General features: G+C 58.1%; 1 protein-coding gene across 49 annotated transcripts in view; it reads right to left on the bottom strand.

Annotated features, from left to right (window-relative positions):
• Positions 1-17638, bottom strand: part of TMEM94 (transmembrane protein 94) — a 43381-nt gene that overhangs the window by 1184 nt on the left and 24559 nt on the right. For 3 of the 49 annotated variants that reach the window (XM_055101513.2, XM_063599398.1, XM_055101507.2), the window contains 28 exons: positions 13387-13506; positions 12936-13063; positions 12508-12644; positions 10785-10987; positions 10008-10159; positions 9531-9633; positions 9237-9323; positions 8549-8665; positions 8142-8198; positions 7747-7851; positions 7433-7597; positions 7000-7209; positions 6111-6426; positions 5798-5971; positions 5310-5412; positions 4987-5204; positions 4095-4273; positions 3869-4007; positions 3504-3619; positions 3260-3359; positions 2829-2937; positions 2432-2621; positions 2096-2173; positions 1705-1790; positions 1045-1126; positions 582-730; positions 367-461; positions 183-276 (listed from right to left, as the gene is read on the bottom strand). In XM_055101513.2, the coding sequence (XP_054957488.2) occupies positions 183-276; positions 367-461; positions 582-730; positions 1045-1126; positions 1705-1790; positions 2096-2173; positions 2432-2621; positions 2829-2937; positions 3260-3359; positions 3504-3619; positions 3869-4007; positions 4095-4273; positions 4987-5204; positions 5310-5412; positions 5798-5971; positions 6111-6426; positions 7000-7209; positions 7433-7597; positions 7747-7851; positions 8142-8198; positions 8549-8665; positions 9237-9323; positions 9531-9633; positions 10008-10159; positions 10785-10987; positions 12508-12644; positions 12936-13063; positions 13387-13506 (3812 nt within the window). Of the gene's footprint in view, positions 1-182; positions 462-581; positions 731-1044; positions 1127-1704; positions 1791-2095; positions 2174-2431; positions 2622-2828; positions 2938-3259; positions 3360-3503; positions 3620-3868; positions 4008-4094; positions 4277-4986; positions 5205-5309; positions 5413-5767; positions 5972-6110; positions 6427-6999; positions 7210-7432; positions 7598-7746; positions 7852-8141; positions 8199-8548; positions 8709-9236; positions 9324-9530; positions 9634-10007; positions 10160-10784; positions 10988-11553; positions 11657-12507; positions 12645-12935; positions 13064-13386; positions 13507-17638 lie in introns of those variants that run through there. The other 46 variants (XM_055101519.2, XM_063599400.1, XM_055101512.2 and 43 more) reach the window with 23 other exon arrangements.

Raw genomic sequence — 17638 nt, 5'->3', positions numbered from 1 at the left:
AGGTGGCGGCCCCGTGTGAACCTGACACTGCTTGCTTCCTTCCCTGCTCTTCCCAGTACAACAGTTAGCTCAGGCAGGATACAGTTAAACCTCTGGCCCCGGTCCCGCCCTCCAATCCTAGCCCTGCAGAAGGCCCTCTCCTCCCCAGCCCACACTCCGCCCTCCATCCTAGCAATACTCACACCACAGGCACTGTCACGGCCCACCAGAGGTTGGTCAAGGGGCTCTTTCTCCACAGGGGCTTGGTGCGATGCACATGGGTGATGGAAATGAAGACTGGGGAAAGTGGGGCGATGTGGGGGTCAGACTTCCACAGTGGGGCTCCTCTCCCACCATCATCCACGCCCTCCCAGGGAGCCCTCTCACCAGTGTGCAGGACAATCAGGGCGGCCGTGAGCTTCTGAGCCGACAGCAGTCCATTGGCAAAGTCCTCAAACCAGGCTGGAGCCCTGTCGTCGTTGCTGCCAAAGTGAGGCATGGGCTCAGCCCCTCTGGGGCCGCAGGGAGGTAGGCTGGGGTGGGGAGGGAGGAAGCCTCGAGGCGAGGCAGGCGATGGGTGGATCTCTGGGGCTGGGACCCACCTGGGCAGCATGACGGAGGAGCAGTTGGTGAGGTTGCGGTCCCGGGAGCTGTCACAGAAGCTCTGCAGTGTGAAGCCAAAGCAGATGAGGCAGGAGCTGATGGTGAGGCTGAACTTGAGCAGGAAGCAGAGCAGGAAGTAGTGCTGGGTCTGCCGGGGAACAAGGCCAGTCACTCCTGGGGCGCACAGCCCCTCTGCCGGCTGCTCCTAGCTCTTCCACGTATTCAACGGGCTCTTAGTAAATGGTCAGGCCTGGGGGGATAGGGAGCTCAAGCCCCAGCAAGGGTCTTTCCCAGCTCTGTGCCACTACCTCCTCTTTGATCTGGGGGAAGACTAGGAACCAAGTGCCGGAGTTCTGCTGGAATCCCCCATCCAGAGCCTTCCAGATTAGCCCCTCTCTCCTCCCCCAATCCTCAGTCCCTTCCATGCTCACTTGCAAGGCTCACAGGGTCTGTTTCGCTTACCTTCTTGGGAATGGACTGGAGGTTTTTCCCCGTTGCCATAGACATGATGGAGCTATGGGGGGGCTTCCCCAGCAGAGAGATGCTGAAAAGCAGAGATCAGGTAGAGGGATGGTCTCAATGACCCTCTGTCCCTCAATTCTCACAGAGGGAGCCTCTAGGGAGTCTTGCGCGTGAGGTCGAGTCTGGTGAGGGGATGGAATAAAACAAAGGCCGGACGGCAGTGGCTCACACCTGTAATCCCAGCACTTTGGGAGGCTGAGATGGGCAGATCATTTGAGGTCAGGAGTTCAAAACCAGCCTCGCCAACATGGCAAAAACCCATCTCTACTAAACATACAAAAATTAGCCAGGCATGATAGTGGGTGCCTGTAATCCCAGCTACTCAGGGGGCTGAGGCAGGAAAATCACTTCAACCCGGGAGGCAGAGGTTGCAATGAGCAGAGATTGCACCATTGCACTCCAGCCTGGGTGACAGAGCGAGACTCCATCTCAAAAAAAAAAAAAAAAAAAAAAAGACAAAGGAGGTTCCCTCCATGCCTCCTGTACCAGAGGAGGTGAGCCCTGAGCAGTTCCAGAACCTTGGGCTCCTGGGGCTGCACAGTGACATTCAGACACCTCCTGCTTAGGCATGGGGTGCGGGGAAGATACATGGCGTCTCACCTGAGCAGAGGGTAGCAAAAGCAGGACAGCCACAGGATGTCGGTGGTACTCAGGAGTGGCGGCAGCTGGACCAGGCAAGAAAGGAACTAGACCAGGAAAGAAGCCAAGAGCCACAGTTCGATTCAGGCAAATAATAAGGGCATAGGAGCCCCCGAGCTCCCTTGCCCTGGGCCCAGACAGATGCTCACATCCTGCCAGAGGGAACAGGGGCCGGAGGGAATACTCTTCTGCCAATGAGGGTCAGCTCAAAAAGCCCAGGGGCTTCACAGAGGCTCTGGGGGGACCCCTTGACTGTACTGCTAACCCCAGCCTCCTTCCTCAGATTTTCAGCTGGCCCCTGAGTGAAGGGCTGAGTGGCACGGGGGCAATGCCTGTGCGGGCCCCACCTCACCTGGATGACCACAAGAGTCAGCTGGCACTGCAGCAGGAAGAGGAAGCACTTACGGATGCCATAGGTGGCATGCCGAGCCTAGGGACCAAGAGGGACAGATTATGGCCTGGGTCTGCCTGGCCTCTCCCAGGCCCAACAGCTGACACACTTTAGCCAAGAGCCAGACGCCCAGGATGCTTCTACGAGGGGAGCAGAGGCGAATGTAACTGCCTGGGAGAGCCCGCTCGGAGGGCTGGGGAATGAGGTCCCCGGGTTCAAACAGGTCCTTTGCTGCTACTCCCACCCCAGGCGGGTCCTGTCCTGCGTCTCTCCTCCTTTGCCTGCCGAAGCACCCACCTGTTCGATAAGCCGGATGATGCTGATGGTCTCCTCCTGGCGAAAGGTCAGGGAACAGGGCAGGCTGTTGAGCTGCCCTGACAGCTGCAGGGGAGAAAGGCCATCCGAGGCCTGGGCCATGCTGGTGCTGGTGGCGTAGCCAAAGGTCTCCCAGGAGCAACGGGATGGGTACAGGGGATCCAGGGCAATGCTGCTCAGGGTGGGGGACACACACACTTCAGCTGTATCTCCCACAGGACTGGGCACCCCACCCTCTTCTCCCACCATGCCCAGGTGCATTGGTCCCAGCCAGGGCGAGGTCGGCTATAGTACACACCCCCAGCCCCACGCAGGCCCATCTGATCCTCCGGTCTGGGAGGTAGAGGCTGGCCCGCAGGCTCCAGGGTCCCGCCCTGACCTGATGTCGCTCTGGAGGAAGAGGCAGCTGTTCCGCAGGTTGGCAGAGCTGCCCAGGCAGCAGGTCACCTCCCCGTACTCTTGCATGATCTTTATCATCTCACACATGGCTGAGGACAGCGTATAAGGGCACCAGAGTCAGGCAGGCAGAGCACCAAGTGGGCACTGGGCAGAGACCCATGGGACAGGAGAGCAGGAGGCAATGGGAGGTGGGCCCCTCTTTGAAACAATCCCACCCCCGGCAGCGGGATCATGTGAACATTGGCACTTCTGACTCCAACCCACAAGATTCCCCAGCTGATCCCAGCCCAGGTTCCTTTACTCCCTGCATGGGAAACCTACATCCCTCCAGAGCCCACGGGGTATCCAGGCCCAGGCTGAGCTCAGCCGAAGGGACCAGGTTGCCCAAGTACCCATGGCCACAGCACTCACTCTCTGGGGTGCAGTCGGTGAAAAGGGGCACTAGCAGGGGCACGTTGTCAATGTTCTGCAGGTGGGGCCGTACTTGGTGGATACCCCGGGGCAGCTTGGCCTGGAGAAAGCAGAGATGCCAGCGGCTTCGGGATGGGGATCAGCATCCCTCCCCGCCACCGCCTGCCCACCACCTCTCTACCTCTCCCCTGGACCAGCTATGGGACCACTACAGGAACACGTGAGACAGATCCTGCCATCGTACCCGGTTGGAGTCCTCCAGGAAGCTGGGGATGTCGCTGTCCGTAGGCTGGAAGCTGATGAGGTCCGAGTGGCCCTCCTCCTCCATGAGGAGGAGCCCTTCTGCATCATCTCGGGACACTGTGGGGACAAAAGCCTCTCCCTCACCTTGGGACCAGCCTTCTGGGAACCTGTCCTTGCCCTGCAGAGAATTTTTTGCCTGTGTCCACTCCTTCCTGCTGACTACTGTTTCCCGCAGGGACATCAGAGCCATTTCCCAAGGGAATGTACTTAACTGGAGGGCTCTCCGGAGGCTCTTCCTGGCTGTGGCTCTGAGGAGGGGAATCCTCCCACCGCCACCCCGTCCCCACCCCACGCCTTTGCCCTTACCCTGATTCAGGTCATCATGCAGGGAGCCTGCGTGGCTGGGGCTGGAGGGGGGGATCTCGGAGCCAGGCATGTCACCATTGGGTGTGAGGGAGATGTGGCAGTTCCAGCCTGTCTCCAGGCCCATTTTTTCTGCAAACACCTGTGAAAGGCAGACGGCCATGAACATACGGGCCCAAAAGCCCGTGGAAACAGAGTTAGTGGTGGCAGAAGGGATGGCTCTCCCCACCTTGCTTTTGAGCTCATCCTCCAAAGAGAAGTAGACAAAGCGGATGCAGGCGTTGACAAGCCCATCAATGAGGCGCACGATGTCCAGCCGGGCCTGGTACTGGGAGGACACCATGCCCATGAAGATCTGGCCGCTCAGGGCCTGCATGCAGTCTTCCTTCTCCAGCACCTCCCCGATCCCTTCTTCAGGCAGGACACACAGGACACAGCCCGATCAGGACACCCAGGAACCAGCCCAGGGCCACACACACAGATGCCACACCCAAATCAATGAGCATATGGGCCCCAGGGGACCACACACAGCCAAGACACACGAAGGAGCCGACAGACACAGGAGAAAAGACAGCGAAAGGTATGCATCGGTCAGGTAGCCGAATCTGAGCTGGAAGCTACGACAAGGCGTGGCTTCAGCTCCTGCCCAGGGGGTACTGGCCCTACCCTCAGCAACTGCTTCAATTCACAGTCTCTTGGGTACAAAAAACCTGGGAAGTGTGCGTGTCTGGTGGGAATGGGGTGGCGTGGTGGAGCTTCTGGGCCCCTCTGCACCAGCAGGGTGACAGACCTGATCTCCTGTCTGATCCTACTAAGCCTAATGCTCTAGGAATGCTGCTTGGTAACTTCCCAGGAAAGCACTCTGATACGCGTAACCCACTTGAGCATCACAACCAACCAGTGAGGCAGGCCAAGTGAGCACTCACTGATAAGGGAGGAAACTAAGGGACTCCCCATGTCCCCGGATAGAGTGCCACACTGGCGTCCCAGCCTGGGGCTGTGGCCACTGTCCCCTTTGCTGTGGGGGGTGCCGGGGCCCTCCAGACGCCCTCCCTGCTCCTGGCCTTCGGCAGCCCAGGGGAGCCCCAGCACCAGCCCCGCTGGACAGACCCATGAGGTACCGTCAGAGCTCCAGCTGCTGCGGCGGGCGTTCTGCTTGATGGGGATGGTGCTGGGCAGCTCGCACATGGTGAAGATGCTGCTTTGGCCGGGCACCTGTACCAGCTCGATGCACTTGCCGTTGAGCTGAGAGGACAGGGCGCAGTTCATGGGCTTGTAGGCAAAGGCAGAGCAATACCCAGACAGGCAGGCTCGCTGGTAGAAGTCCAGCACTTTCTTTCTGCCAGGGAAGCAGGCGGAGGTGAGGTGAGTTTTCCTGCCTGTGAAGGGCAGGTGCCCCGGCAGCGCGACTGCTCTTGCTGCTGGCATGTGCTTCCTCACCCACCTGTCAGATCCCGAGAGAGGGTAGATGTCAGCTCCGTCCCAGAAGTCTGTGCAGGCCTCTAAGACCACATCAGCGGTGCCATGGGACAGCATCTGCTCTGTGCCTGGGGGAGAGAGTTCAAACCCTGAGTGTCGCTAACCAGCCCCCTCACGCTGACCTGACAGGCAACACACTGTCCTCCTGGAAAAGGGAGCTGAGGAGCCCCTGCCAGAGGAGGAGACTCCCTGGGACTCACGGTCAGCAAGGCTCTGCAATGCCACTGGGCTTGGAATGCAGACACCATATTCCCATCCTTTGGACAATCCCGGCCTCTGCAGCCAACATCCCAGCCCTGGTCCCCAATTCCAGCCCTGCCAGAGTGGAACACTTGGAAGCAGTCTACTTTTCATCTGCCCAGGCCTCCCTAGCAATGGGTGGGGCTGGGCAGAGCCCCCCTGCCAAGCTCTGGAAGGTCTCGCCTGGTGCTGGCCAACGTAGCCAGGGCTCACTGGTGGTGGTGTCTTTAATGAAGAGGCTGATCATGTGGCTGAGGGGAGGCCGCCGCTTGGTGACACAGGAGAGCCGCCCCAGCGATGTCTCCTTCATTGTCTCGGCACTGGGGAGGCGGTACAGCGCCAGATGGTTCTCCTGCTTGAAAAGCTCCTTGGCCCCAGGAGTGAAGCCTGCAGGGCGGGGAACAGGAACTTAGGGCCATGCCCTGGCAATACCCTGCCAGGTCCATTAAGTCCCGTGAGGAGTTGGTACTGGGCCTCTTCTAGGAGGCGGGTCCAGCCAGCCATCCCCTGCCATGGGGACCCGTACCAATGAGGCGGGCAAGCTCGCAGAGGCCCCAGGGCACATGGACGGGCAGCACGGCGCTGTGGCTCTCTTGCAGGGCGATGTTGCACAGGTGGTCGGAGAATCGGCACAGGCGCTCGGTGACGCTGGCATCACACAGGTTCAGCAGCACATTGAGGCCCAGGGGTTTGAGGGAGGTGAGGTGCAGCTGCCAGTTGGAGTCATCAAACTGGATGCAGGAGGGGTTCTGCTGGTCCTGGGACAGGCTCAGCATCTCCAGGTGGTAGTCACACACAAAGTCCTCTGCTTCGTAGGGGTCGCTCTCCATCCCAGGCTGGGTCTGGGGGAAATGTGGAGGAGAGCCTCAGCCCGGGATAGGGTGTGGGGAAGCCAGCGCTGGCTCTGCCCACCTCCCAAGGCTGGGGAGGGCTCCTGCCCCTGAAAGGCGCCCTTCCCAGGAGAGAGCTGCTGCTCACCCTCTTCCACCCCCTCCCTCCTGAAATCCGCTTCCTGTCCTTCTTGGGCTCCCGTCTGCTTCTATGGACTATTAATATATCTCATGACACTGGCAGGAGCTAGAAAGAGGGGTGGCCAGACCAAAGAGGACACAGTTGAGGGATCTTCTGTGGCCAGGGAACATCTCTAAGAGGGAGCCCTGGGCTGTGTATATTTGGAAGGTTCCAATAGGGACACCAGTGATTGCGATTACAAGAATGGAAGGGTAGGGGGAGGTTCCACCTACTTCGCAGCAGACTGGGGGAGGGCCTCAGGGACCACTGGCCTAGCCTGGAGGTGCTGGGACAGAGGGCAGAGACGCCTGCTCTTTCAGACCTTGTGAGGCCAGGCTGGCCAGGGAGGCCAGGACAGCCTGTGGCCAAGGGTGTGGCTGCCCCGTGCCACCCCCTCCCGTCACCTTGCTGGGCTCTTCTTCACCACCCTCGGTGTCCCTGCTGAAGCTCACGTTGGAGCCAGATGGGTGTTTGCTGCGGCCATGCGCTTTGTGGTGTGAATAGGGCTCGGGGGGCTTGGGAGCCTCGCCAGGCCAGTCGCCACGCTCCTGCTCATTGGAAAGGTGCAGGGTGTTGTTCAGGGAGCCAGCCAGGAGGGCGTCTCGTTCATGGGGCTGAAGAGAATGAGGAGCACAGGCTAGGACCAGTGGCTCCCATAGCCTGGGGAGACAGGATGCTTCTAGGTCCCCTGGCTGCCTTGTCTTCACCTCACCTGCCCAGAAGCAGATCCTAATGGTGCCCAAACCCTCCTTCGCCCTCCGAAACCTCACCCTCCCTGGCCAGGCTCCAAGGCTAAACAGCCTGGCCCAGAGTCGGGCCCATGGGAGCCGGCCGTACCTCCTCCTCTACCTCGGGATGGCAGAAGGAGCGGGTGGATAGGCCATCGGTGAGGTCCTCGTGGCTGCTGTGAGGGGGCTCCACCTTCCCGCTGAAGAACAGTACAGTCTCTGGGCTGGGATTTGGCCATGACAGGATCCCCTGTTTGTCCACACAGCACAGGACCTGCATGGAAAGCATTTGAGATAGGAAAGGGGCCTGGCATTAGCCTATCCTGCCCAGGGGCCACTCAAGCGGCAGGTGGGCAGCCCAGGCCCAGCCAGAGAGCAGGGCGGGCATGACAGTTGCCTCCTCCCCGCAAGGCCCACCCTCACCGTGACAGAGCCCAGGCTGTGCAGCAGGCTGGAACTGTGGCTCAGCGTTGGCGATGTCCCCCCGAGCACCCTCAGGAAGTGGCCCCAAATGCAGCGCAGCATTTCCTGGTGGGAGAGAGGAAGTCTGCAAGGCCATTTAGGGCTCAGCCTCATTTCCCTGGAGACGGCCTCTAGGGGAAAATCCAGGGGAGCACCACGAAGTTGGGGTGGAGAGGCACTTCTCTGGGACAGGGTGTGGACACGTTATGGGAACAGGTCCAGGTTATGTCCACATGTAACGGGTGGACATGGGGCTCTAAGAGCCTGGTTGGAGGCTTTAAGGCCATAAATAGGGGAGTCCCAGGGTTATGGCTCTAGGGACCTGCGAGAGAAGCCATCCCGGGTCAGTGTTGTACCTGAGAGGAGACAGCCTCCGTATAGCTGCTGAGAGTATCCTCTGAGAACTTAGCCAGCTGCACGGAGAGAGGGTGAGGTCCTCAGTGAGGAAAACGCCGCCTTCACACAGGCCTCTCCAAGCTGGCAGAGGGGGGCCCACACCAGCGGGGCTCCCAACCCCTTTGGTAAAGGGCCCAGGCCGTTCTGACTCCCCACCTGGTGGAAGCCAGGGTAGACGCTCACTCACACCCAGGGCCTGGCCTGGAGGCCCTTCTGGAATGGAGAGGGCCCGAGGCCTGGAGAGCTGCCCAGGCTGACCAACATGCCGAGCCCAAGGTGGGGCTGGACTTCTGCCCCCGTCCTCTGGCACAGCCAGCTCCCTCTTTTTGTTCCTGTGACTTCCCCCAGACACCTTGGAAGAACCTACCAGGGAGCTGGGTGAGGCCTTGCTCATCTGGGCCAGGACACGGGCCTCTCCACAGGCAGTTGCCAGAACCCAGAGGACTGGAAAGAGCAGGGGGAGGATGGGCAGGACGCCATTCACCTGGGAAGGAGCGGACCACACAGATGGCTCCTGAGCTCCGGGCCTGGGGAGGAGGGAAGGGAAGGGCTGCCCTGGCCCCACGGCCATTCCCTGGGCAGGAAGGGCCAGCTCTCTCAGGGGCAGGAAGGGAAAGAGGTGTTCTTTTTTTTTTTTTTTGAGACGGAGTCTTGCTCCGTCGCCAGGCTGGAGGGCAGTGGCGTGATCTCGGCTCACTGCAACCTCCACCTCCCAGGTTCAAGGGATTCTCCCACCTCAGCCACCTGAATGGCTGGGACTACAGGCACGTGCCACCACGCCCAGCTAATTTTTATATTCTTAGTAGAGACGGGGTTTCACCATATTGGCCAGGATGGTCTCGATCTCTTGACCTCATGATCTGCCCGCCGTGGCCTCCCAAAGTGCTGGGATTACAGGCCTGAGTCCCCGCGCCCAGCTGGAAAGAGGTGTTCTTCAGCTGAAGCGTGAGGGGGCCTCTGGGCTGCAGAGAGGGAGGGACAGCCAGGGTACTAGGAGAAGAGCCAGCCCTGCGGGTCGGAGGGAAGCATGAGAGAGAGGACAGGGTGGTCCTTGCCTGGAGCTGGAGGAGGGTGTACTGCCAGGAAGTGACCCCCGGGGCACTGAAGATGAAGCGCAGGGCATTGGTGATGAGGAAGCCGGCCTGTTGGGAACAGCAGAGGCACAGCCTTGACCCCGCCCCTCTAGAGGGACCCAGGCACTGCCATTCCCCTTCCTTTGCTACTCCACAGGCTGGCTCACTCTGGGACCCTCTGCATTCACCCCCGCTCATGTGAGTGGCCCTGAGACCCCCCCGTGTCCAGCCCTCTCCTCTGCCCCATGCAGCCCCGCACAGCCCCGCCACACGCACCAGGACCACGGGCACAGCATAGTGTAGCATCACCGATTGCACTGTGAACCGCTCATTGTCCAGGGCAGTGACTGGTCGGGACAGGGCCATGTCCAGGCACCATCTGCAGAAAGAAGTGACTGTCAGTCTCACTTGGCAGAGAGGCTAGAAACCTACACCTTGGGAGGATTCTGGGCCTCTCTGCCAGATACCGCTTCTTCAAGCACCGTGAGTCCTGCAGTTCCACGTGAGTCCTGCAGTTCCACGCTCTGCCCTGGCCCTAGCCCGTGTTCACCTCCAGAGCTGTCCCCTCAGAGTAGAGACTGGGAGAGGGCACCACTCAGTCTAAGAATTCTCACAAGATGTTAAGGACAGGAGCCTAAGGAGATGCCTGCCCTCAAGAGAACCTCGAGATGAACGGGGCCCCTTCCTTGTCAGTCCCATTCCCCTCTTCACGGAAGACACCAGGGACAGGAGGAGGCGGGGCAGCACCCCTACCTGACGTTGTCGATCACAGGGGTCTCAAGGACACGGAAAAGCCGGTGCTGCTGGGGGCTCTGTGGCCCTCTCTCCACTTCTCCCCGGGGTGAGGGTGGAGGGGAGAAGGGGGGGAAGAGGTCTCCCGGCTCCAGGACGATGTGCTCGTCATCCTGCCGGCAGCAAGTGGGAGAGTGGGAACGAGAGGTCCTATCAGAGGCCACTCTTCCTGGACAATTCATCTAAGTACAGACATTCCCTGGGGTTAGGAGCCATCGGTTAGCCCAGAGTCCACTGGGACAGGGCCTGTGGGACTAGACTTTTAGCGAGAATAAAGAACAGCACAGGGGGCCAGGCGTGGTGGCTCACACCTGTAATTCCAGCACTTTGGGAGGCCAAGGCAGGTGGATCACCTGAGGTCAGGAGTTCGAAACCAGCCTGGCCAACATGCCGAAACCCCATCTCTACCAAAAAATAAAAAATAAGCCAGTTGAGGTGTGGTGGCATGTGCCTGTAATCCCAGCTACTGGGGAGGCTGAGGTGGGAGAATCGCTTGAACCCAGGAGGCAGAGGCTTCAGTGAGTTGAGATCGTGCCACTGCACTCCAGCCTGGGCGACAGGGTGAGACCCTGTTTCAAAAAAAAAAGAACAGCAGGGTGGAGGAAGATGTTCCAGAGCCTCTGCCAAAAAGCCAGTAAGCTGGCCGGGAAGCTTCCGGATGAAGTCTGGGGACCCTCCCATCATTGCCTGTGGATGTTCCCACCGCATTTCCAAGGGAGAAGGAAAGCCTCAAGCTACCTTGATCCCCCTCAGAGAAGCAAACGATTCCTGGCCAGGCCTCAAAGCTATGATGTCTCCTTCAACCAGCAGGCTGACTGGCAGGTTGACCAGGTGTCCGTCTCTGTAGGCCCAGTGCAAGGACCAGGATGGCGCAAAAGGCATGTGGAGGTCTGGATACATGGCATTGGGCCACTGGATCTCCCTGCCATCCCTGAGGGCATCTGAGGGGAATGGAAAGAGGGAAACAACCCTCTCAGCCACGGCCCTGCCCCCCAGTCAGATACAGCAGCACTTCCGGAAGCACTGTCTGCCCACTTCCTCTCCCAGGAGGTCTGCGTCAAACCCCTCCACTCGTTCCAACACTTCCCTGCTTTCAAGGACGCCTCCCTTATAAAGCCCTACCCGGCCACTCCAGCCCCAGAGCCTCTACCTCCTCTCAACACCTGGAGCTCTCGTTCTTTGTACCCCCATCCCATTCAGATACACTTCACAAGCATTGCGGAGGGCCTGTGAGGGGTGCAAGGTGGAGACAACAACATAGCTCCTCAAGGAGCCACAACCCAGTGGGGCAGATGAGACATGTGGACAGATAATGCGGTGTTAGCCTTGTTTGGACAAGGCAAACACGGCTAAGCATTAACAAAGATCCCTGTGCTGCAGGAGTCCAGAAGAGGGAGCAAACCGATTTGCTGGGGCGATCAGAGGTGGCTTCCTGAAAGAGGAAGCACTGGGGATGGGCCTGGAAGAATGGTTTTGTCAGCTGGAGATGAGTGAGGGAGAAGCTCACCAGCAGAGAACAGTGGAGAGAGGCACAGAGGCAGAGGCTGATACACAGTGGGCCTAGGACTGGTGAGTAGTTTCAGCATCAGAATGAGGAGGAAGAGAAGAGGCTGGAGAGGAAGGTGAGCCTGTGTTGGAGGCTCTGGGAGGCCACGCGTGCCTCTGGGATGGCTTCCATAAGCAAAAGGGAGCCACTGATGCTCCTGGGCAGGAGACTAAGCTCCGGAAAGCAGGGCCCATCTTTTGCCATCACCATTGCACTCCCAGTGCCTGGCACATGGTGGCAATTAACCATCTCGGAACGAAAGGACAAACTCACTTAGCATCTAAACGTCCACTGCCCAGGTCTGTTGGAGAAAGGTCTCATGAGTGGGTGCTGCTTCTCCCACAGCACCACATGCCCCTGGACAGCAGGAGCCACCGTCCCTCAAAAGAGCCTCAACAACCCTCAATCCGCAGCCAAGCTTCATAAACACCGCCTGAATGAAAGGCCAAGCAGAAATCCAAGCCACTCCCCTCCCTTTTGGAACTGGGCTGCTCCATCTCAGGCTCCCGGCCCCTACCCCACCCCAATTCCTGCAGGTATGTCTGCCCACCTTCCCATGTCTCCCAGCACAGTACACCAGACAAGATGGACTTGAACGAGAAAACTTCAATCATCCTCCTGCCATGTGAGAGGACTTCCCTGTTGGTTTCCCAACGTGAGCCAGCCTGCAAGCCCACCTGCCACTGTTGGCCTTCCTGCCTGCCCAGCCCTCTGCCTGGGCACCCACCACCATCCCACAGCTCTCACTGCCCTGCTCAAAAGAGAGTGGGCATCCTTCTAACTCCCCAGATGACAAGAGCCCCTGCAATGCTGGCCACAGGCAACCCGTCTGTGCTGGGGTGCAGGAGGGGAGCCCTCAGGGCTCTGATATGTCCGGTCATCTTTTCCCACCAATATGCCTGCCCTTGACCTCACCTTGGATTTGATCAATGATCCCTCGCAGCCTCCGTTCTACCTCCCGACGCTTCAGCCGGTCTTGCCGCCCGATGAGCACAAGGTTGAGAAGCAGTAACAGGAACAAGGCCGAGGCATTCACCAGCCCCACCCCACGGCTGGTGGGAGGAAAGAGAGGCCGCACCCACAGGGAGTGAGGGCTCGCCCACCCAGCAGCCCCCAGGCCACAGCTCCCCTTCCCACCCCAGTCCCTTGTGGAAAGACTGTCCCGTTCTGGTGCCCTGACACCAGCTAGGCCTCTGACCCCATTCAAGGGACTGAGGAGGTTCCCTTACATCCCAGGAGCAGCTTGGGGGTGACAGCCCCCAAGAGCCCTGGTCTGTCCCAGGTGCCGCGGCAGGATGGACAGCACAGCTGGAGAGGTTGGGGAGTAGCCCCTGGGCGCACACCTCCCAGCTGGCTGTCCCCCGCAGCAGCCCAGCAGCAGCAGCACGGCCAGTAGCATGAGTGAGGCCCCCGGCCAGTGGAAGCAGGAGCAGCGGTTACTGTGGTGGAGGAAGCTGCTTCTCCACACCTCCTGGGAAGTTCGGACAGGGAGGGGACAATGAGAGGCCTGTCCCACTCCAATCTGGCTGCCTCCCCCGGCACCCTTCCCAGCCCCCATGGCCGCCTTGGTCCCCTCTCTTTGACCTCGGCTGGGCTCCAGCCTGTTGGGCTCCTGCAGCAAGCAGGCTCAGGAGCCACTCTGAGGGGAACCTTGGCTTCTTTCTGATATTTCATGAGGCCTCAGTTGGGTCACACTGTCCAGGGTGACAGGGTACATCAGAGTCCTGAGAAGGGGCCTCCCACACTTCCCTGCCATCCCAGCCAGGCCCTGGTAGCCCCGAGAAGAAGCTTCACCTTCCACGTCAGACACTTCTTCCGCTCCCTGAGATGTCCTTCCAGCACTGCCTCCAGCTGCTCCTTCAGGACGCTGAGGGCCTTCCGCGTGGACAGGCCCAGGGCTGAGGGAGGCTCGCCCTGCAGGCAAGCAGGAGGCGCTGGGCGTCACTGCCAGGCCAAGGCTATGCAAGGCACGCGGGCCCCAACCCTCCCCTTCCCTGGCCCTTCATCCTTCCCCTCCTCTGGGATCCTCACATCTCTTCCCCTACCAGCTCTGGCCTCTCAAGGTGTGACCATGTCCATCTCCACCAAATTACAAACTGTTCAAGTGCACAGCCTCCTACCCTACTCTTTACAGCCAAATTAAAAAACAAAACAACTTTTTCTTTTATTCCATGTTCCCCAACTCACTTTCCCCACTGCCACTGGCGAGCTCCCTGCCCACCCAGGCTGTGCTCACCACTGATCTCCCAATTTATTGCAAGGGGGCCAGTCTTTGATTGCATGGACAATTTTTTTTTTTTTTTTTAGATAGAGTCTTGCTTAGTCTCCTAGGCTGGAGTGCAGTGGCGCGATCTCGGCTCACTGCAACCTCTGCCTCCCGGGTTCCGGTGATTCTCCCGCCTCAGCCTCCCGAGTAGCTGGGATTACAGGCACACACCACCATGTCGGGCTAATTTTTTGTACTTTTAGTGGAGACGAGGTTTCATCATGTTGGCCAGGCTGGTCTTGAACTCCTGACCTCAAGTGATCTGCCCGCCTTGGCCTCCCAAAGTGCTGGGATGACTGGCGTGAGCCACTGTGCCTGGCCTAAAATATATCTTTTTTTAAATGGAGAGAGGGAAGCTAACATAGAGATGCTATCTTTTGGCCAGGCGTGGTGGCTCACACCTGTAATCCCAGCACTTTGGGAGGTGGAGGCAGGTGGATCACTCGAACCTAAGAGTTAAAGACTAGCCTGAGCAACATAGAGGAACCCCATCTGTACAAAAAATCAGAAAGAAAAAATTAGCTGGGCATAGTGGCATGCACCCAGCTACTCAGGAGGCTGAGGCAGGAGGATCACTTGGGCTCAGGAGGTCAAGGTCGTAGTGAGCTGTGATTGTGCCACTGCACTCCAGCCTAAATGACAAAATGAGACCCTGTCTCAAAAAAACAACAACAAAAAAGAGATGCTAGCATTTCACTGTTCCTAGGAAAGACATGAAGGAAAAAAACCTTCCAGCTCTGTCAGGGAGGGAGAGAGGTTGGGAGGGAGGGAGGGAGGGACGGAAGAAAGGGGCAGGGAGGGAAAAAACCCACCATCTTCTATAACTACCATTTCATGAAAGAGAGGATATTGTAACACTGAAACATTAGGAAGGACATAACAGAAAAAAAGGCAGCTATTCCCAGGGCAGGACTGTGTGGAGGCACACTCCCATCTCACCAAAGATGAATGGGACAAGGTGTGGACGGTGTAGGCCCCGACGACGCAGGGACCAACCACATCATCTTAGGCGACCTTGTGGCCCAGCCTCTCCCTGTCAGGACTCCCCCATTCCTGGCTTCTCTCCTGTTTTCTCCGTTGACTCTGACTGTTCTTCCCCATCCGTCTACCCCATAGGCCACCTAGGACACGTTACCAACCTCTGTAGGTTTCCAGAGCAACCTCATCCACAGTCACAGAGTCACCTGCCACCAACAAGCCTACAACTCCTATTTTACTTCAAGTCTGACCGCTACCCTGAATGTGGACCCGTCTGCTGAACGGGCCTACAGCTGCTTCACAGGGACCTAGGAGTCAATGTGTCCAAAAACCTGAACTCGGGCCGAACTCTCGCCTGTAATCCCAGCGCTTTGGGAAGCTGAGACGGGTGCGCTACTTGAGGTCAGGCATTTGAGACCAGCCTGGCCAGGCCAACATGGTGAAACCCCATCCCTACTAAAAATAAAAAAATTAGCTGGGCATGGTGGTGCATGCATGTAATCCCAGCTGCTTGGGTGGCTGAGGCATGAGAATCACTTGAACCGGGAGGCAGAGGTTGCAGTGAGCCAAGATCACGCCACTGCACTCCAGCCTGGGTGACAGAGCTAGACTCTGTCTCAAAAAAAAAAAAAAGAAAAAAGAAAAAAACTTGAACTTGCCACCTGGCTCTAGTGCCAGAGTCACCTTTCCTCCCACAGTGACTGTCTCACCCAATCACCTCTAGAACATTCTTGACCCTGGCCTTATGCTTGCCCAAACTCCACCCCACACTGTCTCTAACTTTTCCAAACCCACTGGAACACCTTGGCCAGAGCAGGGCCTGCCTGGTTGGTCAAATGACCTATTTACCCTTAAAATCAAGTCCGATTCTTGTGTGTGCTCCTGGAGGCCCTTCAGATGTGCCAGCCTCCCTGGCCTCCTTTCCTGCTCCTCCTGACACGAGCCGAGCCCCTTCAGCTCATGTTCACATACTTGATGTGTTTCCCAGCGAGAAACACGTGCCCCACCCCAGTCAACTCTTGCTTCTCCTTCAAGACTCAGCTCAAACATCACCTCCTCTGGGACATTTTCCCAAAACCCAGGGCTGCACTTCAGGGGAGGTTTACATGTCAATGGTGTCCTGGGCAACCTGGCCTGCAGCCTGCACCTTACAGAACTGTAATCACAGATTGACACAGCTGGCTCTCCCTCCAGACTGCAAATTCCTTAAAAACAGGCTCTGAATTCTTCCATTTCCACACACCCTCACCATCCAACTGCTGAGACAGTGCATGGCACACACAAGCTCAGTGAATACTTGCTGAATGAATGAATGAATAAATGAATGAATGAATGAATGCAATGATCCCAATGAAACAGCAACAGGAACAACCCGAGGCATTCTGCAGCTTAGTCAAGGCTTCACCTTAATCGGGACTGTCAGCCCAAAATCTTAGACACCACAGCTTTTAAAAATGTGGTGGATGTCTAGGCTCCACTCCGGACCTACTGAACCAAAAGTTCTGGGGATGAAGGGAATTCCAGGCCATACATACATATATTTTTAAATTGAGACAGGGTCTTGCTCTGCTGCCCAGGCTGGATGCAGTGGCGTGGGCATGGTTCGCTGCAGCTTACACCTCTCAGGCTCCAGCGATCTTCCTGCCTCAGCCTATGGAGTGGCTGGGACTACACTCAGCTAATTTTCTTTGCTTTTTTTTTTTTCTTTTTTGAGACAGAGTCTCGTTCTGTTGCCCAGGCTGGAGTGCAGTGGCGCAATCTCAGCTCACTGCAACTTCTGCCTCCTGGGTTCAAGAAATTCTCCTGCCTCAGCCTCCCGAGTAGCTGGGACTACAGGCACATGCCGCCACGCCCGGCTAATTTTTTTTTATATTTTAGTAGAGACGGAGTTTCACCATGTTGCCCAGGCTGGTCTCGAACTCCTGAGCTCAGGCAATCTGCCCGCCTCGGCCTCCCAAAGTGTTAGGATTATAGGCCTGAGCCACTGTGCCTGGCCCTTTGCATTTTTTTGTAGAGATGGGGCCTCGATATGTTGCCCAGGCTGGTCTTAAACTCCTGACCTCAAGCAATCCTCCCTCCTCAGCCTGCTAAAGTGCTGTGATTATAGACGTGAGCCACCACACCCCAGCTCTGAGGCCCTGGGACAAAGAAGAGCCCCATGAAAGGCAGCGCCTGAAGGAGAAGTGAGTCTTTCCAGGGCCACCTGCGAAGCATCCACGTGAGCTTCCCTCCGGAAAACCTCCTGAGCAAGAGGAGTGAATCCCTAGACTTCAGGCACCAGGAAAGGGATTTGGGGCAGCCATGGAGGAGGCTCAGCCACAGGCTGTGGGGCTGGTGACCCCTGGCTGCCTCGTCTCACTGCTCTCCCCACCCTCTATGCGGCCCACAGTTCTGTCTCCCAGAGTCCTGCCCTGGCTGTGCCCTCTGGCCTTCTGGGCTTACTCCTTCCTGCCTGTCTCCACACATACCCCCTCCTCGGCAACTGAGCCTCAGCCCTGGCAGGGCACACATCCCATAAGTAAGAGTGGCTCCTGGGCCCGGGGATGCTGCCCCCTGCCACAGCCTGGCATCACAGGAGGCACTCAAGTGGAGCCCCCAGTGCTGGCCTGAGGGACGGGGCCTGGCCCCAGGATTCCCCAGCTCCCTTCCCTAAATCTCACCTAATCCCGCTCTCCACAGTGGCTTTGGGGGATTATAAAGATAAGAGCTGCCTCTTCCCAGAGGGGATAAACTGGTTATTTCAGCTCAGAAAGAAATGGCCCTCCCGGCGGGGGCCTCACACCCCCACATGGGTAAATACTG

Source organism: Pan paniscus, chromosome 19 (assembly GCF_029289425.2).
Source record: "Pan paniscus chromosome 19, NHGRI_mPanPan1-v2.0_pri, whole genome shotgun sequence".
NCBI classification, from domain to species: Eukaryota; Metazoa; Chordata; class Mammalia; order Primates; family Hominidae; genus Pan; species Pan paniscus.
Note: the sequence above shows the minus strand (reverse complement) of the source record. Positions and strands in the feature narration are given on the sequence as shown.